At 35.9% G+C, this 17,924-nt stretch overlaps 1 protein-coding gene across 1 annotated transcript in view; it reads left to right on the top strand.

Moving 5' to 3' along the window:
- The first annotated feature begins 13,366 nt into the window (after window positions 1–13,366).
- The window catches only part of LOC131532295 (protein-glutamine gamma-glutamyltransferase K-like), an 11,437-nt gene continuing 6,879 nt past the window's right edge, over window positions 13,367–17,924 (top strand). The window contains exons 1-3 of the mRNA XM_058763814.1: window positions 13,367–13,772; window positions 17,476–17,543; window positions 17,674–17,865. Of these exons, the coding sequence (XP_058619797.1) occupies window positions 17,489–17,543; window positions 17,674–17,865 (247 nt within the window). The 5' untranslated portion in view covers window positions 13,367–13,772; window positions 17,476–17,488. The remainder of the gene's footprint in view (window positions 13,773–17,475; window positions 17,544–17,673; window positions 17,866–17,924) is intronic.

The following is a 17,924-nucleotide window of genomic DNA, read 5'->3' as shown; positions in this document are numbered from 1 at the left end:
TATAACTAAGCATATATTTAATACAAAAGTACTTAAAGTATACTTTTTAGAAATATATTAGAATGCAATTCAGTATATTTTTAATGCACTTCAAATAAGCATGTTGGGAATACAAATGTATTATAAACATACTACTTGAATTTCAAATATATTTTTAATACATTTAATACTATGCCTTTTCCACCTGGGTTAATATAGGCTGAGAGTCTTAAGTGCCCCCTACTGGTCAAGTGTGGTACTTTCCATTGGGCAGTGCCAACGAACTAGAGTGAACTAGTGCACTTTGGGTGACTTCCAAGAATACATGTCAAGGATGGCACAAACAAATATGATGAATGTATGTATGAAGAACAAGGTATAAGTATGGCTGCCCGGACAGACAAAGACTCAGATGTGGCGGCCGTCATCTTGGCTTTGTTGCTGTGTTCAAGAAAGTCTTATTTTGGCATCTGGCCGTTTCTTGAGTTTTATTTTACGACTTTGTTTTTACGACCGTTGTTTGTTCCACGACAGTATCTCACAATTTTTTATCACAATATCTCAATTCCGAGATTGTATCCTGCAATTCTGACTTTTTTAAGAATTCTGAATTTACATTAAAATTAAACTTAATTAAAACTTAATTTCTCACAAAAACTTTTATATCTTGCAATTCTGACTTTTTTATCGTAATTGCAAATTTATATCTCACACTTATGACTATTTGTCACAATTCTCAATTGAATTTGAGAGAAACTCGCGATTCTGACCTTTTTTCTTTCACTTGTGATTTTATATTTCGATGAAAGAATTGGTGCAATTGTGAGATATAAACTCAGAATTATGAGAAATTAAGTCAGAATTGCGAGATATAAACTCAGAATTGTGTGATTCAAAAAATTACCAAAATTCATTTTATTCTGTGGTGGAAACTGGCTTCCATAAAAAAAAAAAAGCATTAGAAGTGCTCTGGATCGTTGGACAAAACCAGCTTTAAATGATCATACGTTTATTAATTTGTCAGATCATGCAGGTTGGAGTGTGTCAGTTTGTCAGTGCGTGAAAAACAAGAAAAATCTTTAACTGCATGACATGTTTGTGACTTCTGTTTCTTTTATCAACGAGGAGTGTCAGAAAGAGTGTTTAGTTCAGTGCGTGTCTGTACTGAATCACTGTTTGACATCTGCTGATTCTGCTCAGGTGTGACGTCTAGATGAAGTGTATTTGCACATTCAGTGAAGTTTGACTTAATAATTCTTTATTTCTAAAGTTCTTCAATGACTCCGACATTGAGTTGTGGAAATGCTAATACGTGGGTGTGTGTTTAATCAGACATTACTCTATTAAACAAAAGTATGGCCATTAATCTTTTTATATTAAAATAAGGTTTTCTTTTTCAAAGTGCTTTACATAAAAGTAAAATAGTAAAATACCTAAAATAATCATAAAAGAAAAAAAAATGAAAATTTAAAATGAAATTAGAACAGTAAGAAATAAAAATGAGTATACATAAAATACAGTGTAGTCAGTTGGGACGTAGCACAGTGCTCATTCAACAAATGCACAGCTAAACAGATGAGTTTTGAGTCTGGATTTAAATGCGGCTAATGTTTTAGCACATCTGATCTCTTCTGGAAGCTGGTTCCAACTGCGGGTGGCATAATAGCTAAAAGTGGACTCCCCTTGTTTTGTGTGAACCCTTGGTATTTCTAACTGACTTGATTCTAATGATCTGAGTGGTCTGTTAGGTTTATATTCAGTGAGCATATCTGCAATGTATTTAGGTCCTAAGCCATTGAGTGATTTATAAACGTGTAAAAGTACTTTAAAATCAGTCCTAAATGTAACTGGAAGCCAGTGTAAGACCTGAGGACTGGTGCGATATGCTCAGATTTTCTGGTTCTAGTCAGAATGCTGCAGCTGTCTAATGGACTTCTTTGGAAGGCCGGTGAGGAGACCATTACAATAATCCACCCTGCTTGTGATAAAGGCATGAACAGCTGGGACACTGTGAGCACGGAGACTGTAGTGTGCACAGCAAATTTTTAAATGCTTAGCTTAAATATGTAATATTAATTAAATAGTGCTCATAAATGGTTGTTGAGATAGTATTCTTAATTGAAATAAGTAGAGGCATGGACCCAGAAACAGCAGTCCTTACGTCACGACTTAACAAGAGGATTCTCCCCAAGCCATCAAACTGACGTCATCAGAGCGAGAACGCCATTCCAGAGCGGAAGCAAATTTTTCAGTTTTTGATTAAAGATTACGACTGCAGACAATTTTTTTCCCAGTGTATTGCACGGTTTGATTGTTCACCACAAGACTAGTAATGTGCATTAAAAAGTTGTTTCATGACAACTAATCATTTTCAATACCATTGGCAAAACTACAACATACTGTATACTGCCATATAGATATTTTAATATTTAAAAAAAAAAATTGTCCATCCATTTTTTCAAGGCAATCATTATTTCAAGCTTTGAAACTAGTTTAATCCAAGTCTTCTAAAAAGACACATTCGCTTTATATGATGAACAGCTTTTAATATAGGCCTTCATGTACATGCATATAAATATTGATCAATTACCATTACAAAAATTTAAATCTTAAACATTTGCTCATTCTGTGTATTTGTGTCTTTAAAATAGGGTAACTTTGTTGCAAAAGCTTACAACACAAGGACGCTTGATTTTAAATTTGATTTCAAACTGAATTGAATTTACAAAAAAAAAATGACCTCAATTCAGTTGAGTTATTCGAAATATGACAACATTACATTTTTATAAGCAGTGATTTAAGAGCCATATATTTTAGGCCTATTTATTTAGGCTAGATACTGGCTAGATACATGGCTTTGACCTATAATGTCTGTACAATATAGTGATGCAGTTAGACAGACTAGGATATTTATATGTACAAATCAGACAAATATCCCATTCCAAAACATTTCTAGCATAAACTTACATTGTAAAGAATTTAAAGGTCCATCTTTGATTGTTGGAAGACTTTCTGGTGCATTTCACGTACAGACAATAAAATCTCCAGTAGCATTTCCATCGGTCAGGCGTGGATCTATTCTGAATGGTTGATAACTTTCGACAAAGTTTAATCTAGGAGCAAAGAGAAATAATTTCTACTTTAAAAGCACGGAGAGATCGCGATATCACACAGTCTGCGCACAATATCGGAGTGAGAGGACAAGCAGTTCATTTGTATAAATTAGGCCTATTTGAAAGCTCGCATCCAGTTTTCTGTGACTACGTGACTGTTCTCATGGTACAATAAAGCGCTCGCCACATTTGCGTGGAAATGATTAAAACTATGCGGAATACCTGCAATCCCGCGCGGATATTCAGACTCTGTAACTGACAGGAGGCTGATGCGTGTCAAACTCGCTGTCTGAGAGGATGTGTATCGGTGTATATACCGTAGATACTGTGGAGAATGAGTAATGGAACCGTGTCAGATAGTTAAATATCGATATCAAAATATAGATATTTATGATAACGCTACCATGTAGTTTGTTTCTCCAATCATAAATCACGCTGTGCTCCCTCACTGTCCGATCAGCTGCTCTTCACCTGCTGCAGCGGCGGCTTTTCCTGGGACTCGGTTCAGTTATCAGGGCTTTTATTGATCCGTTTACGATCGGATATCTTTATTGGCTACTGAAGTTTCGTGAAAGGTTTGAATATCAATTCAAATTGTGGGCGTACTCAGTAACGAACTATGATTTTAAAAGTAATGAAGTAGATTATTTTGCTTAATTTGTATTTAAGTACAAGTAAAAGTACAGCTTTAAAAACATACTCAAAAAAGTACAAGTACCCGAAAAAAAACTACTCAATTACAGTAACGTGAGTAGTTGTAATTCGTTACCTCCACCACTGATATTCACATAATAACCTCTCCCTTATAAGTATGACCTGAACCAGTTGAGTACCATCCCAGAAAGTCCGACCCAGTTTTCCAGTCTCTCTAGAAGTATGTTATGATCGACAGTGTCAAACGCAGCACTAAGATCTAGTAGTACCAAAACTGATATTTTGCCACAATCAGAATTAAAGCAAATATCATGTATTATCTTAATGAGTGCTGTCTCTGTGCTGTGATGCACTCGGAAACCAGATTGAAAATTGTCCAGGTATCCATTTGAGTTTAAGTAGTTGTTCAGCTGACTAAAAACTACCTTTTCAATAGTCTTACCTATGAAAGGAATATTTGATATTGGTCTATAGTTGCTCAATATGGTGTTATCAAGATTGCGCTTTTTCAGAAGGGGCTTAACAACTGCAGTTTTCAGGGAGTTTGGTGTAAGGTCCACGAATTTGGTCCAAGGACGGTATCCAATCGTGGACGAAGGTTTCCTGCATGTTCGGTCTTTTCAGCGCCCAAAGTTATTAAATTTAGGTTAACTTCAAATCTGACTCCATTTTATTATGACCTCTAATTTAGATTGAAATGCCAATTGATTATTTGTTCATTTCTAATTATTATTATTATTATGACATTTGATTATTCTAGTTAACTCTTTACCATTATTGTACTTGTTCATTCGGGTGCTCATGTCGCTCAAAGATATCGCTTCAGCTGTTAGCGTATCTTACGGTCACATTCTCATCAGTCTTGGTTATTAGACAGAGGTAATTGGCTAATACTTTAGTTGGCCGCTCCTATGCTTGCTCATTCTAAAAGTACCTTTAATTAGCCCTCATAGATTTGTACACACTTGAATAAAGCAACATTATTTCTAGTCAGAGGTCACGACCACTACTACAGATATAAGCCGACCAACATTACTTTCCCTGATAGTAGCTTTAGTATGGCCATGCCATGGTTTCCCCATGTACACTTAGCTAGAATAACTTTACAATAAACAGAGGTTAGGCCCACCCTATCTAGGTTGGTCAAACAACATTCAGTTGACCTAGACGGAAATTCCCTTTTAGCCCTTACAATCTAAGTACACTTGGTATCTAATATAAACTTGGTAACTAATACCAAGTGTTAGCCGGATCTCTAAAGATACAGTTGGTGTGCTCTATGCTCCATCTCAACTGAATCTTAGTCCGTTACTAACCTGACGCAGGAAATGTGGTAACAAGTAGGGGTGGGCAAATCGATCTTAATATCGATAGTATCGATACCAACGTTGGTATCGATATCGGATCGATACTAGCGAGATTAGATCGATACTTTAGGTTAATTTCCTCTCCTCTACACTTAATATATTGCTTAATACATTCAACAAAGAATAGACATGTCTGTGTGTTTATATACCGCTCTTTTCACGTCTCGTATGCAAACATTACTGCTCCTCCCCTGCTTTAGTGTTTTGTTATGCCATCACGTGACTCAGCGACTCAAGCGCAAGCGGATATTATTGGCTACAGCGAGAGATGGAACGGTAGAAATTCGCTACTGTGGCAACATCACCAAACTTATTCACCTTTTTCAACTTGGAAGTAAGTTTTTTCATAGACTGTATGTGCGAGACTTCCACTTCATTAGGCACGGTAGGGAAATCATGAGAAAAATAACAGTGCAATAAATGGTAAAATTGTTTGTGCTATCCACAGTGTGTGTTTATAATTAAGACAATTAATTAAAATAATATGGTAAGAAACACCAGTTTGCAATACTACAAGCAGCAAAACGAGCTGTTTTGTACAGTTTAAAATTGCTGGAAACAGATTAGACTGGAAGCCAGACCCATTAAATTTACCGAATTTTTCCCTTTATAACTCTTTTCTATGGGTGGAAAATGCCTAACAATGCAAATATCCACATAGCTTTAAGGTGAATGTAATATTTTAGTCATATCAACATGTGATTGTTAATTTTCAAAGTGTAATTGGTCATTTAAATGCATGTTATTAAAAATGAAAAAGTATCGGTATCGGTATCAGTATCGGCGATACTTGCCCTGTATTTACTTGGTATTGGATCGATACCAAAATTTGCAGTATCGCACACCCCTAGTAACAAGGATACAACATAATCTACTAGAGTCAATAATTACAGAGTAAATCAGAATTAAAATCAAATGTAACAATTTATTATCAGTCAAGTAAATATGTATTATGCCAATTATACAGCCAATTCAAAGATATCAAATCAATACAAGATATCAAAATCTCAAAGATGAATCTAAGAGTAAGATGCATACCTGAATTGAGAAAAATACATAATATGAAGCGTGCGTACACATTTCCTTAAGTACCTCAGACCAAGACCAACATCCCCCGAAATGGAGACAGGAACTAACAATTGGAATGTGCATTGATCAAGCAGAGTTATCACCTTTTGGGACAGATGGTAATTTGCATGAAAGACACTGGGAACTGACCCGCCCTCTACAGTGTGCAAAATATCTCTAAACTCTTAGGATCTGTATTACCTTTTAGTTTACTTCTTATAAGAATGAGACCATTGTACCAGTCGCCCTGAGACAATTCAAATGATACCAAACATGACTGTAAATATCACTTGCATTAATGTAGAACATTACAATCTACTATTGACCATTTTGAGCAGACTGAGTTGAAGGAAGGATGGGTGAAGGGATTTAAGAAGAAACAAATGGAAGTTTCCTGCACCTCTACTCTGTGGGTTGTCTCGAAGATGCCCGTGCATGTTTGTACTGTCTGTTTCTCAGGAGATCAAAGTATCTGAGGTTCTTTCATCCTTACATTGGAAAAGTCCCAGAAAGAAGTGAGGCGTTCTTCACTTCAAAGTCAGGCACTTTTGAAAAAAAAGATGTGGGAAGTGTGTCAAGATAGCAGGTTGATGATTTACATTTACATTTATGCATTTAGCAGACGCTTTTATCCAAAGCGACTTACATTGCATTCAAGTTACAGTTTTTACATTTTATCAGCTCTTGCTTTCCCTGGGAATCAAACCCATGATCTTGGCGTTGCTAGCGCCATGCTCTACTATTTGAGCTACAGGAAAGCATTTAAGGTGATTTAAGGTGCTGTACTAGTTCTTCCAAAATTTTGCTATCAGTTGCTTCTAAAACAGACATAGTCACTTCTTTTTGGAAATTGTGGTCAAATCTGTGTGACCTCTGCATGACTTGAGGATGTGCCAATCGCCTTTCTGATATTATTGATCTTCTAAGAAAAGATGGCGGGGGGGGGGGTTGTTAGTCTCTTAACAGTAGCAAAAAGAGTGCGAGTGTTGTTTCAGTTATTGTTTATAAGGTTTGAGAAGGTCTGTCTAGCTGTTGCTAGTTCCACAATGAAAGTATGAAGGCTGTCAAGTTTCGTCTTCAGCCACTTACGCTCATCTTTTCTGCATTGTCTTTTCATACTCTGTACTGCTGTTGATTTTCTCCAAGATGCTTTTTGTCTGCCAGTCTTCTTGCTGACTTTCACGGGAGCAATATCATCAATAACATTCTTAACTTTTGAGTTAAATGAATCCAGGAGAAGATCAACAGCGTCTGCAGAAATGCTTGGTGTTAAAGATATAGCCTTCATAAATAGCACACTAGTGTTCTTGTTAATGCATCTCTTTCTGACAGAGACAGATCTAGATTCAGTGGTAGCAGAGATCATTATATCAAAGAAAATACAGAAGTGATCAGATAGTGCTACATCCTTAATAACAGTGGATGAAATGTTTAGACCTCTACTGATGAATAAATCTAGAGTGTGTCCACGATTGTGTGTTGGTCCATGCACATCCTGAGTCAGGTCAAAAGTGTTTAAAACAGTTATAATTTATTTTGTAGTTTTGATTTCTGCATTATCTATGTGAATATTAAAATCCCCTGCAATAGCAAAACAGTCAAACTCTGAGAAAATCATTGATAACAGTTCTGTGAACTCTTCAATAAAGGCTGAAGAGTATTTTGGAGACCTGTAAATAATGATAAACAGAATGTGCACCTTTCAGCACAATACCTAGGTATTCAAAAGACAAATACTGACCAAATGACACTTCCTTGCATTGATAAACATCTTTAAATCTTTAAAAACACCTCCACCTCTCCTACCAGTCCTGCAGACACATAAAATTAAAGTTAGGAGGAGCTGTTTCATTGAGGACTGTTGCACTGCAGCTGTCTTCTAACCATGTTTCATTTAGAAACATAAAATCCAGGTTGTTTGTGGTCATTAAATCATTAATCAGAAATGATTTATTTTTTAGTGAGCGAATGTTTAAAAAACTTGATGGAATTACATTTTGTCCCTACAGCAGTCTTAGTTTGATGCATAATAGGCCGCAGATTAGATGGGTCAGCCGTACGGCTTGAGAAGGCTTTGGACTTTCTATCACGTGATAAAACAGAAATAGAGAAAGCTACAGGCACACTGGGTTCCCGCTTGTTCTGTAAATATTTGTGACAGTTGCTGCTATCATAGCGGGGACCCGACACATATCACTGAGAGCTGTTATCGATTTTTTTTTTTTGTTCACCTACAGCATATGTAAGAGGATTTGGGCCCTGGTATTGTGGCAGTGGCCGGAGAGCTTTCACAGGAGAAGGAGGTTGAGCTGGGCCCCTTTGGTGGTTGTGGGGCCCACCGTTTTTTTGTTGATATCTGGGGGCTTGCAGCGAAAGAGTGGTAGAGTTTGGTCCCAGCATACACCAGTTCCTCCATTTTATGTGAGAAACTTAGAAGTGGAGATGCTGGAGAGAGGGATAATGTGTCTGGTGAGCGGGGCTCTGGCTCTGGTGTTTCCGGTGGCTGTGATATGTTTTCCTGGCTTCCCTGGCTGTTTTCCAGAAAGTCGTCCTTGGGTGCTGAGTCTTGAAGCTGTTGTAGTACGTCACAGTCTGTCTGTGATGAGCTCTGAGGGCAGGGCTGGTATAGTTTCCATGAGCAGTGCTTATTGTAGCTGCGTGGCATTATCAGTGTCCTTGTGGGATTCTTCAACCACATGATGACTTGGAAGCAGATATGAAGTCCTGCGGTCACTCATACTCTGTCCAGGTGTGTGCGTGCCATTCAGGTTGAGTGGATTGGCACACACTACTGAAGGATGATGGAGGGAGAAGCAGATATTGTCCTTTAGTACTCTTGCACCAAGATTGTTTGGGTGGAGGCCATCCAGTTTAAACAGTTGTCTATGGCCCCAGAAAAGATTGAAGTTGACTCCTTTTGTACTGCAGGTTCTTTGTAGCCATGTATTCAGCCCAAGCATCCATGAAAACATGTTAGTTCCCTGTTCACATCAGAGACGGTTGCTTGAGGAAAGCAGCATGTAGTTGTAGTCCTGCTACTGATGTTTCTGATAATAGAGTCACCCACTATCAGAGTTCTGGGCTCAGCGGTGCTCTGAGCTGAATACTGCTGTCTGCTCGACCTTGAGCGCCTGTTAGTAGCAATGTTAGCTGCTGGCTGATCTATGTTCAGTCACATTTTGGGGATTCCTCACCCACATTCATTAATGCTTCAAATCTGTTCTCAAGATGTATAGGGGGTGGTAGAATACCAGTGTTTGCAAGCTTTGTCACAGCCATATCTGCGGTAGAGGATACCAGATATTCGTGACAATCTGATGCCTCGAGTGCCTTTGGGTCCCGCTCCCTGTTTGTGCCATCGATTAGTCTGTCGATCAGTTTCAGCTTGTTCCTCTACACTTGGTATAAACTGTTGAGATTCACTAGATTCACAGGACTCACCGGCTGTATGCTGAGGGGGTCCATGATGACGATCTGCTGTGTGTTCCGCCTGTTTTGGAAGTCCAACAAGTAACTTTGTTTCAAGAACCGCAATCCTTTGTAGAAGTCTGTGGCAGTTCATGCAGCAAGTAGATTCCACAAGAGGCATTTTCTTTTTCGTCTGTTTGTCGGCAGCTGTTTTCTCGTCTCTGGAATGTAAGCTCCTGGCAGTGGGAGGCAAAGAGTCTTATTTTTCGTAGTATTATTCCAGTACCAAAAAGTCTTTAGTTTGGTGTTTGTGCCAAAACTGTATTGTTTGAGCACTGTGATGATCTGCTGATGTTAAAATCTTAGAAAAATCTGAGAAAACTACATAAACAGGGAGCAAAGTGCAGAGCAGTAAGCAAGAGCGTCCGAACAGTAGCGAAGCCGGAAGTAACCCAAATATGTTCCCCTCTTTTCACCAGTTTTAATGGCCTTTAATGGCAGATATAGCCTTTAAGAGAAGTTATTTTTAAATTGTTTGTTTGTTTTTTACACAATTATTATGTCTATAATAACTTTTATATTTACATTCATGAATTTAGCAGACACTTTACCAATTTGATTGCTTTTAGCCATTTATTATTTTATAAAGTACATTTCTTAATGTTTTAACATGTTTTGATCTGCATGCCTCTTAAAACAGCTGAAGTTTTTAAAACTTCTACAAATTTATATAAAAACAGATAAAAGTGGTCAAACAATAAGTTCAAAGGCTTTGACAGTAAATTAGTTTCACTCTTTAATCTTACTTTACATTTAATGAAATTCCTTGTCTTTTCTTTACAATAACAATCAATTCAACTGTGTACTTCTGCTCCACTGGCATTGAGAAGAAGGTGAATGCAGATATGGTATTATTTTAATATGCAAACCTCATCTGTAGCTTGTTACTTGTAAAGCGGTCAATCATTTGGCCTGAAAGAGTTTGATAAACATCTGTGTAATGAATATGACAGCATAACCCAGATCGACTCACCCGTTCACACACACTCAGCTCTTATTATACCAGACTGATGACAATAATGACGCAAAATGAGAGAACACACACACCTCTTTTCTGTTTCTTCATACTAATATCATCCCTCCTTTTTTTGTGAAATGTGTCAGGTTTTTCTTCTTCTGTTTCACCTTATGTAAAACATCAGAGGGCTTTATGGAAGCATGTTTAATTAATATTAATATGTCTATATGTGTGCATTTGTTATTTGGGTGTGAAGGTTCAAAAGGTTAGATATGCACAATATAGATATATCTAGGCTTTAATATGCACCATTTTATACTACAAATATGTGAAATGGTACATACCTCTGTGATTTTTGTACAGTGACTCTAGTGGAGCAGAAATAATGTACTTCACTTTTAAGTGGATATAAAGTCAATATTAACATTAGTAAAAAACAAAAACAAACAACAACAATAATTGTTATAAAAAAGAAAAATAAAGTTTATAAGTGATATGAAAAAAAAAACATTTTACCATGTTTAGAAATTATTAATAAAAAGCAGTAATAACAATAATAATAATAATTTTAACACGAATATAAGCCTTAAAATACTTATTATTATTATTATTATTACAATTACAGCATTAGCATTTATAAGGCTTCAAAAATGGCAATAATAATAATAACTGTCATATATATATATATATATAAGTATATATACAGTGGGGCAAAAAAGCATTTAGTCAGCCACCAATTGTGCAAGTTCTCCCACTTAAAAAGATGAGAGAGGTCTGTAATTTTCATCATAGGTATACCTCAACTATGAGAAACAAAATGAGAAAAAAAAATCCAGAAAATCACATTGTAGGATTTTTAAAGAATTTATTTGCAAATTATGGTGGAAAATAAGTATTTGGTCAATAACAAAATTTAATCTCAATACTTTGTTATATACCCTTTGTTGGCAATGACAGAGGTCAAACGTTTTCTGTAAGTCTTCACAAGGTTTTCACACACTGTTGCTGGTATTTTGGCCCATTCCTGCATGCAGATCTTCTCTAGAGCAGTAATGTTTTGGGGCTGTCGCGGGGCAACACAGACTTTCAACTCCCTCCAAAGATTTTCGATGGGGTTGAGATCTGGAGACTGGCTAGGCCACTCCAGGACCTTGAAATGCTTCTTACGAAGCCACTCCTTCGTTGCCCGGGCGGTGTGTTTGGGATCATTGTCATGCTGAAAGACCCAGCCATGTTTCATCTTCAGTGCCCTTGCTGATGGAAGGAGGTTTTCACTCAAAATCTCACGATACATGGCCCCATTCATTCTTTCGTTTACACGGATCAGTCGTCCTGGTCCCTTTGCAGAAAAACAGCCCCAAAGCATGATGTTTCCACCCCCATGCTTCACAGTAGGTATGGTGTTCTTTGGATGCAACTCAGCATTCTTTCTCCTCCAAACACGACAAGTTGAGATTTTACCAAAAAGTTATATTTTGGTTTCATCTGACCATATGACATTCTCCCAATCCTCTTCTGGATCATCCAAATGCTCTCTAGCAAACTTCAGACGGGCCGGACATGTACTGGCTTAAGCAGGGGGACACGTCTGGCACTGCATTGTGTTACTGATGGTAGCCTTTGTTACTTTGGTCCCAGCTCCAGGTGACCAAATACTTATTTTACCGAGGAATTTACCAATTAATTCTTTAAAAAATTTGATTTTCTGGATTTTTTTTTTCCATTTTGTCTCTCATAGTTGAGGTATACCTATGATGAAAATTACAGGTCTCTCTCATCTTTTTAAGTGGGAGAACTTGCACAATTGGTGGCTGACTAAATACTTTTTTGCCCCACTGTGTGTGTATATATATATATTAGTGCTGGGCAACGATTAAATATTTTAATTGCGATTAATCACATGATTTTTCTGCGATTAATCACAGCATGCGCAAAATTCAATAATGAAATCAAAAGAAATGTATTGCATAATTTTATTCTTTCAAAGTACTGCTGTATGAACAAAAGTGCAATAACATTTGGTTTGTCAAAACTTTAAACAAATAAAGTGCTTTTTTACAGCAGTTAAAAGTTAGTAGCAGTTAACATTTTTTTTTGCATTTAAGTGATACTTCAGACTCGAAGTACTCCGATGATAAGACAATTCAGCTTTGCAGTGGTTACAAATAGCTTTAGTTCTATCAACTCCACCGTGTGGAAGAGGTTTAAAATAAAAATGTCCATTTAAGATTTCGGTACCTTTTTCCATTTTTCTGTCTGCACCAGATATTTTCTGTTTCGCGCTGTAGCTCTCTTAGGCACACAACAAATGCTTTCATTGGTTGAGACGCGTGATGACGCTCATCCCAAGCAGCCAGTAGCCTACTGATAAACATCCCACCCCTCCTGTGACCCATGGTTTGTGTTGTATTCGGTTGTATTATTACAGTCTATCTATGTGTATTCAAACGCAGTGAGCAACAGACTTTCAAAATAAAAAGTACATTAACGCATGATAAACTAATTGCCGGTGTTAATTAATTAATGCGTTAACGCGTATAATATATATAATATATATATATTATTTTTTTATTTTTTTATTTTTTACAAAATTATTATTGTTTACAATAATCAAATCTATTATTATTATTATTATTATTTAAAATTTAAAATGACATTAGGAGTAGTATTCAAATTTATAAGGCATCAGAAATGACAACAACAATAATAATAATGCCTATACTCTTGTTAAACAGATTATTATTATTATTATATTGACATTTCTGCATGCTTAACAACAAAAACAATCATAATAATATGCAATTTTTAAGGTTTATATTCTTGTTGATCAAATTTGTAATTGCTTTCAGGCAGCAGAAATGTGTTCATTGTCATGGCGTTTGTATGACTTAATTGCTTTTTGTGATTCATATATTTTGATCTGATTCTGATGCTCATGATTCATGATGATTTGTTTTTCTTGGAAAATTTTCAATTCAATAACAGAAGAAAGAGATCCACTTTTCTGGATTGTAAGTGTCATGAATGTTGTTCATCGGCCGTAATGAAGGAGGAGTGTCAACACACACTTAAATAAAAGCCGCGAGCAGGTGCTTCAATGCCAAACATTCACCAGAACAAACACCAGACGGTCTGTCAGAGCACCTGAACTTCACCGACACACAGGTAACAAATATTGCATTCATGATAACTTTTTGTTAAGAATTCATAATAAACATTATGCTTAATTGATCAACAGCTCAAGTTTATTCAAAAATGAATATAGTGAAAATATATATACCACCATTGTTGCATTAAGGCAAAACAACAGGTGAATATCTTAAATTAAGAATTGCTAAATTTATCATGTGCTAGTTTTCTCATATGCTATGTTGAAGTATATGCAAATAAGGCATTATGTAGTTCAATATGCACTAACTTGCATTTCCAGAAAATGAATCTGAACATTGGACAAAGCCAAGTTCAAATTTTTTGTTTCATTTTGTTGATTGTCAAATGTTTTTATAGAAGGGATTTTGGATATTTATTTTCACTCCGTGACAGAACATTTCTAACTAACTATCAACAATTAGTTTTAATACATTTTTTAGGAATAACATGTTGTAAAACCAGGCTTCTATAAAAACCTTCACAATTTATAGATGAGAACAAAACTGTAAACGTTTCAGTGTTTAGGTCATCATAAGCCTTGTCAAGTCAAGTCAAGTCACCTTTATTTATATAGCGCTTTTAACAATACAGATTGTGTCAAAGCACTTAACAGTATCAAATTGGAGGATAGAGTGTCAGTAATGTATAATGATAAGATTAAACACTCAATTTTCAGTTAAAGGCATTTCATTATTGAATTCAGAGATGTCATTGTCTAGCTCAGTTTAGTTTAAATAGTATCTGTGCAATCAAATCGGCAATAATCGATAGAAATTAAGTTTCCCCAACTGAGAAAGCCAGAGGCGACAGCGGCAAGGAACCAAAACTCCCTCTGAGACAGAATGGAGTAAAAACCTTGGGAGAAACCAGGCTCAGTCGGGGGGCCAGTTCTCCTCTGGCAAGATGAAACCCGCAGTTCAAAAGTTTATATTTCTATTTTAATTTTGTTGCAATTTCTGACAATAGTAGTATTATGTAGTTAGGTATTTTATTATATTTTTAGTTTTATTGTATTTTAATCGAGGTTTTCGCTGGGGATATGTCTCTGGGGGTCATCCGGGCGTCCTGGTCTCCACCGACGATCAGGGCTGTAGACATCATCTCTTGGTGCTGATCCACCATCTGACCGGATACGGACTGAGAAACAGAATAGGAAAGAAACAGACAAATATTAGCGTAGATGCCATTCTACTTACGATGTAACGAGTACATTGTGTGTTATGGGGAGTGTTCCCAGTTCCGGTTGATCTAATTAATGCAGCCTAACAATCCTTTAACGGATTTGAATAATAGAAGCATATTAGTGTGTTATGTGTAAGCCAGGCTAAAGAGATGGGTCTTTAATCTAGATTTAAACTAATAGAGTGTGTCTGCCTCCCGAACAATGTTAGGTAGATTGTTCCAGAGTTTGGGTGCTAAATAGGAAGAGGATCTGCCGTCCGCAGTCGATTTTGATATTCTAGGTATTATCAAACGGCCAGAGTTTTGAGAACGCAGTGGACGTGGAGGACTATAATGTGATAAGAGCTCGCTCAAGTACTGAGGAGCTAAACCATTCAGGGCTTTATAAGTAATTAACAAGATTTTAAAATCTATCCGATGTTTGATAGGGAGCCATTGCAGCATTTGTCAACATTATTTCTAACATACTTCATATAAAACCGATTAAGCTTATTTAAACTACAAAACAGGATAATTTAAAACATCATTAAACTTCGATCCATATATTTTAATATATGCATTTATATTTAAATATGCTTGACACTGAGACCTATTTATTGATTATTTAAAAAATTAAAGTTATTATATGCTCTTAAAAATAAAGGTTCTTCATTGGCATCATGGATTCGTTGAAGAACCTTTAACATCCATGGAATCTTTCCATTCCATAATGGAAAGTTCCTGGAGGGCCAGAGCCCTGCAGAGTTTAGATGCAACCCTAATTAAACACACCTGATCCAATCAAGTCCTTTAGGCTTATTTGAAAACTACATGGTTTGTGTGTTGGAGCAGGGTTGGAACTAAACTCTGCAGGGCTGCGGCCCTCCAGGAACTGAGTTTGACACCCCTGTTCTATGACACCACTCTGAAAATTCCTATTTGGAACCTTTATTTTTAAAGTGCCCCTATTATGGATTTTTGAAAATTACCTTTCATGCAGTGTGTAACACAGCTCTAAGTGTCATTAATTGCTATATGAATTTCTACATGAGATAATCGTGAGTTCAAATTATTGGTCAGCAGGCCTTGCCATGACATTTCGTTGAGGAAACATAACAGTAGAAGACTTGTTGAAGTATTTGAAAACCAGCAATTTAGATGTTTGAATGCATCTGCTGATTCTTTACTATGACAATGTTCCATATGTTAATAACTTTAAAGTGCTGAATGTGCATTCTAGGAACACTTCCTTCTCTGTCTGGCTTGACTAAAGAAATCGTATGTAGGCACAATTGATATTTGTCTAGAAAATTAAACTTAAACAGCATGTAAGCAGAAGCCTTCGGATCAAAATTTTGTTTAAAAATTGATGAACTTACATTCAATCAAGTACGTCCAAACTTTCCTCTGCTAGTGTAGGTGAACCAAGTATTTTATGACTCAAGATCAAATCTAATGTAAACCTGGAATTAAATGCAAAGATGAGGAATTTAAATAAATAATTAAATATATTTATTTTACATTAATATTTGCTTTTTTCCAAACTTTTATCCAAAGTTACAAACCTTATTTATATTTTATAATTTTTAAATATTTTTAATTCATTTATTCATTCATTCTATCTTATTTATTCAATCTTGTTTACTTATTTGTTAACATCTTGTTTAATATTAAATAGAAGGATTTGAAATTTAAATAAATAATTAAAAGCAGTAAAATTCAGTAAATTCCTTTTATTTATTTAATATTCATTTGTATTTCATTTGCATTTTATTAGAAGTTCTATTTGTGTTTTTATTATAATTGCATTTATTACATTTTTATTTATTCAGATTTTTATTTATTTATTACATTTTTATTATAAGCACACACAAATTATTTTTATTCAAATTTGTATTCATTCATTAGAATTGTTTAAAATATTAGAATCAGAATAAATATTAAGATTTTTATATCTATTTTCTGTTGATTGATTGAAAAAACATTTAACATATTTTGTTTTATTTATTTATTAGAATTGTATTTGTTAATTTTTTTATTTATTCAGAATTTTTAATTTATCTCATTTTTATTATATGCATGCGTGTTGTTGCGTTTCTATACCGGTATAAAGGTCTAAAACTCACAATTTACATCTTCATCATCCACAAGTAGCTCACAATCAACGAGTGCATAATTACCTCTTGTTTGGATAGATGTTGTTAGAAGTTTTAGGTACTTTCCCCCGGTGACCGTCCTGGCTCAGTCAAGTTCGGACCACTTGGTCAATTTCTATTTTGTCTGACCTTTTCTTCTCGTTCCTGTTAGAGGATCGGTCAGGAAATTGCATATCGGATAGGTTGGGACCTAATCCTTCAGTGTGTGTGTGTGTGTGTGTGTGTAGTTTTTGTTCAAAGTTTCATTTATTTGTTAGAATTTATTAAAATATTAGAAACAGAATATATATTTATTCATCTAATTTTATAATTTTATTTTTTTTATTGATTGATTGATTGATTGAAAGAGCATTTAACATATTTAGTTGTTGTTGTTTTTTTTCTCTCTATCAATCCTTCAGCCTACTTGTAGAAATGTCTGGAGGGCCCACTGCCAGAGCTCCTGCAGCTGCGACCCCGTCGGCATCAGGTGAGGAGGAAGAGGATGAGTGAGACTCTAATGCAGTTCATTTGCATAAAAAAAGAGTTCACTACTGTTGGGAAAACACTGAGATTTGATGCTTTCAGGGAGATGTAAACGTTTCTCCTCTCATTCACAGACATGCTTCTGACGGTTCACTCCGTCGACCTCCTGAAATCCAAGGATGGGCCGAACCGACGCGAGCATCACACAGACGCTTACTTCAGCGACAAGATGATCATCCGCAGAGGACAGACCTTCCAGATGTGGATCGAGTTCTCCAGACCCTTCAACCCAAAATCTGACAGTCTGCAGCTGCAGCTGAAGTTAGGTGAGTGAGCTGCGTTCACACAACCTGTTTGACAACAGTCATTATTTTTCCATTTCAAC

Source organism: Onychostoma macrolepis, chromosome 23 (assembly GCF_012432095.1).
Source record: "Onychostoma macrolepis isolate SWU-2019 chromosome 23, ASM1243209v1, whole genome shotgun sequence".
Taxonomy (NCBI): Eukaryota; Metazoa; Chordata; class Actinopteri; order Cypriniformes; family Cyprinidae; genus Onychostoma; species Onychostoma macrolepis.
The sequence above is the reverse complement of the archived record's forward strand: the minus strand, read 5'-3'. Positions and strand labels throughout refer to the sequence as shown.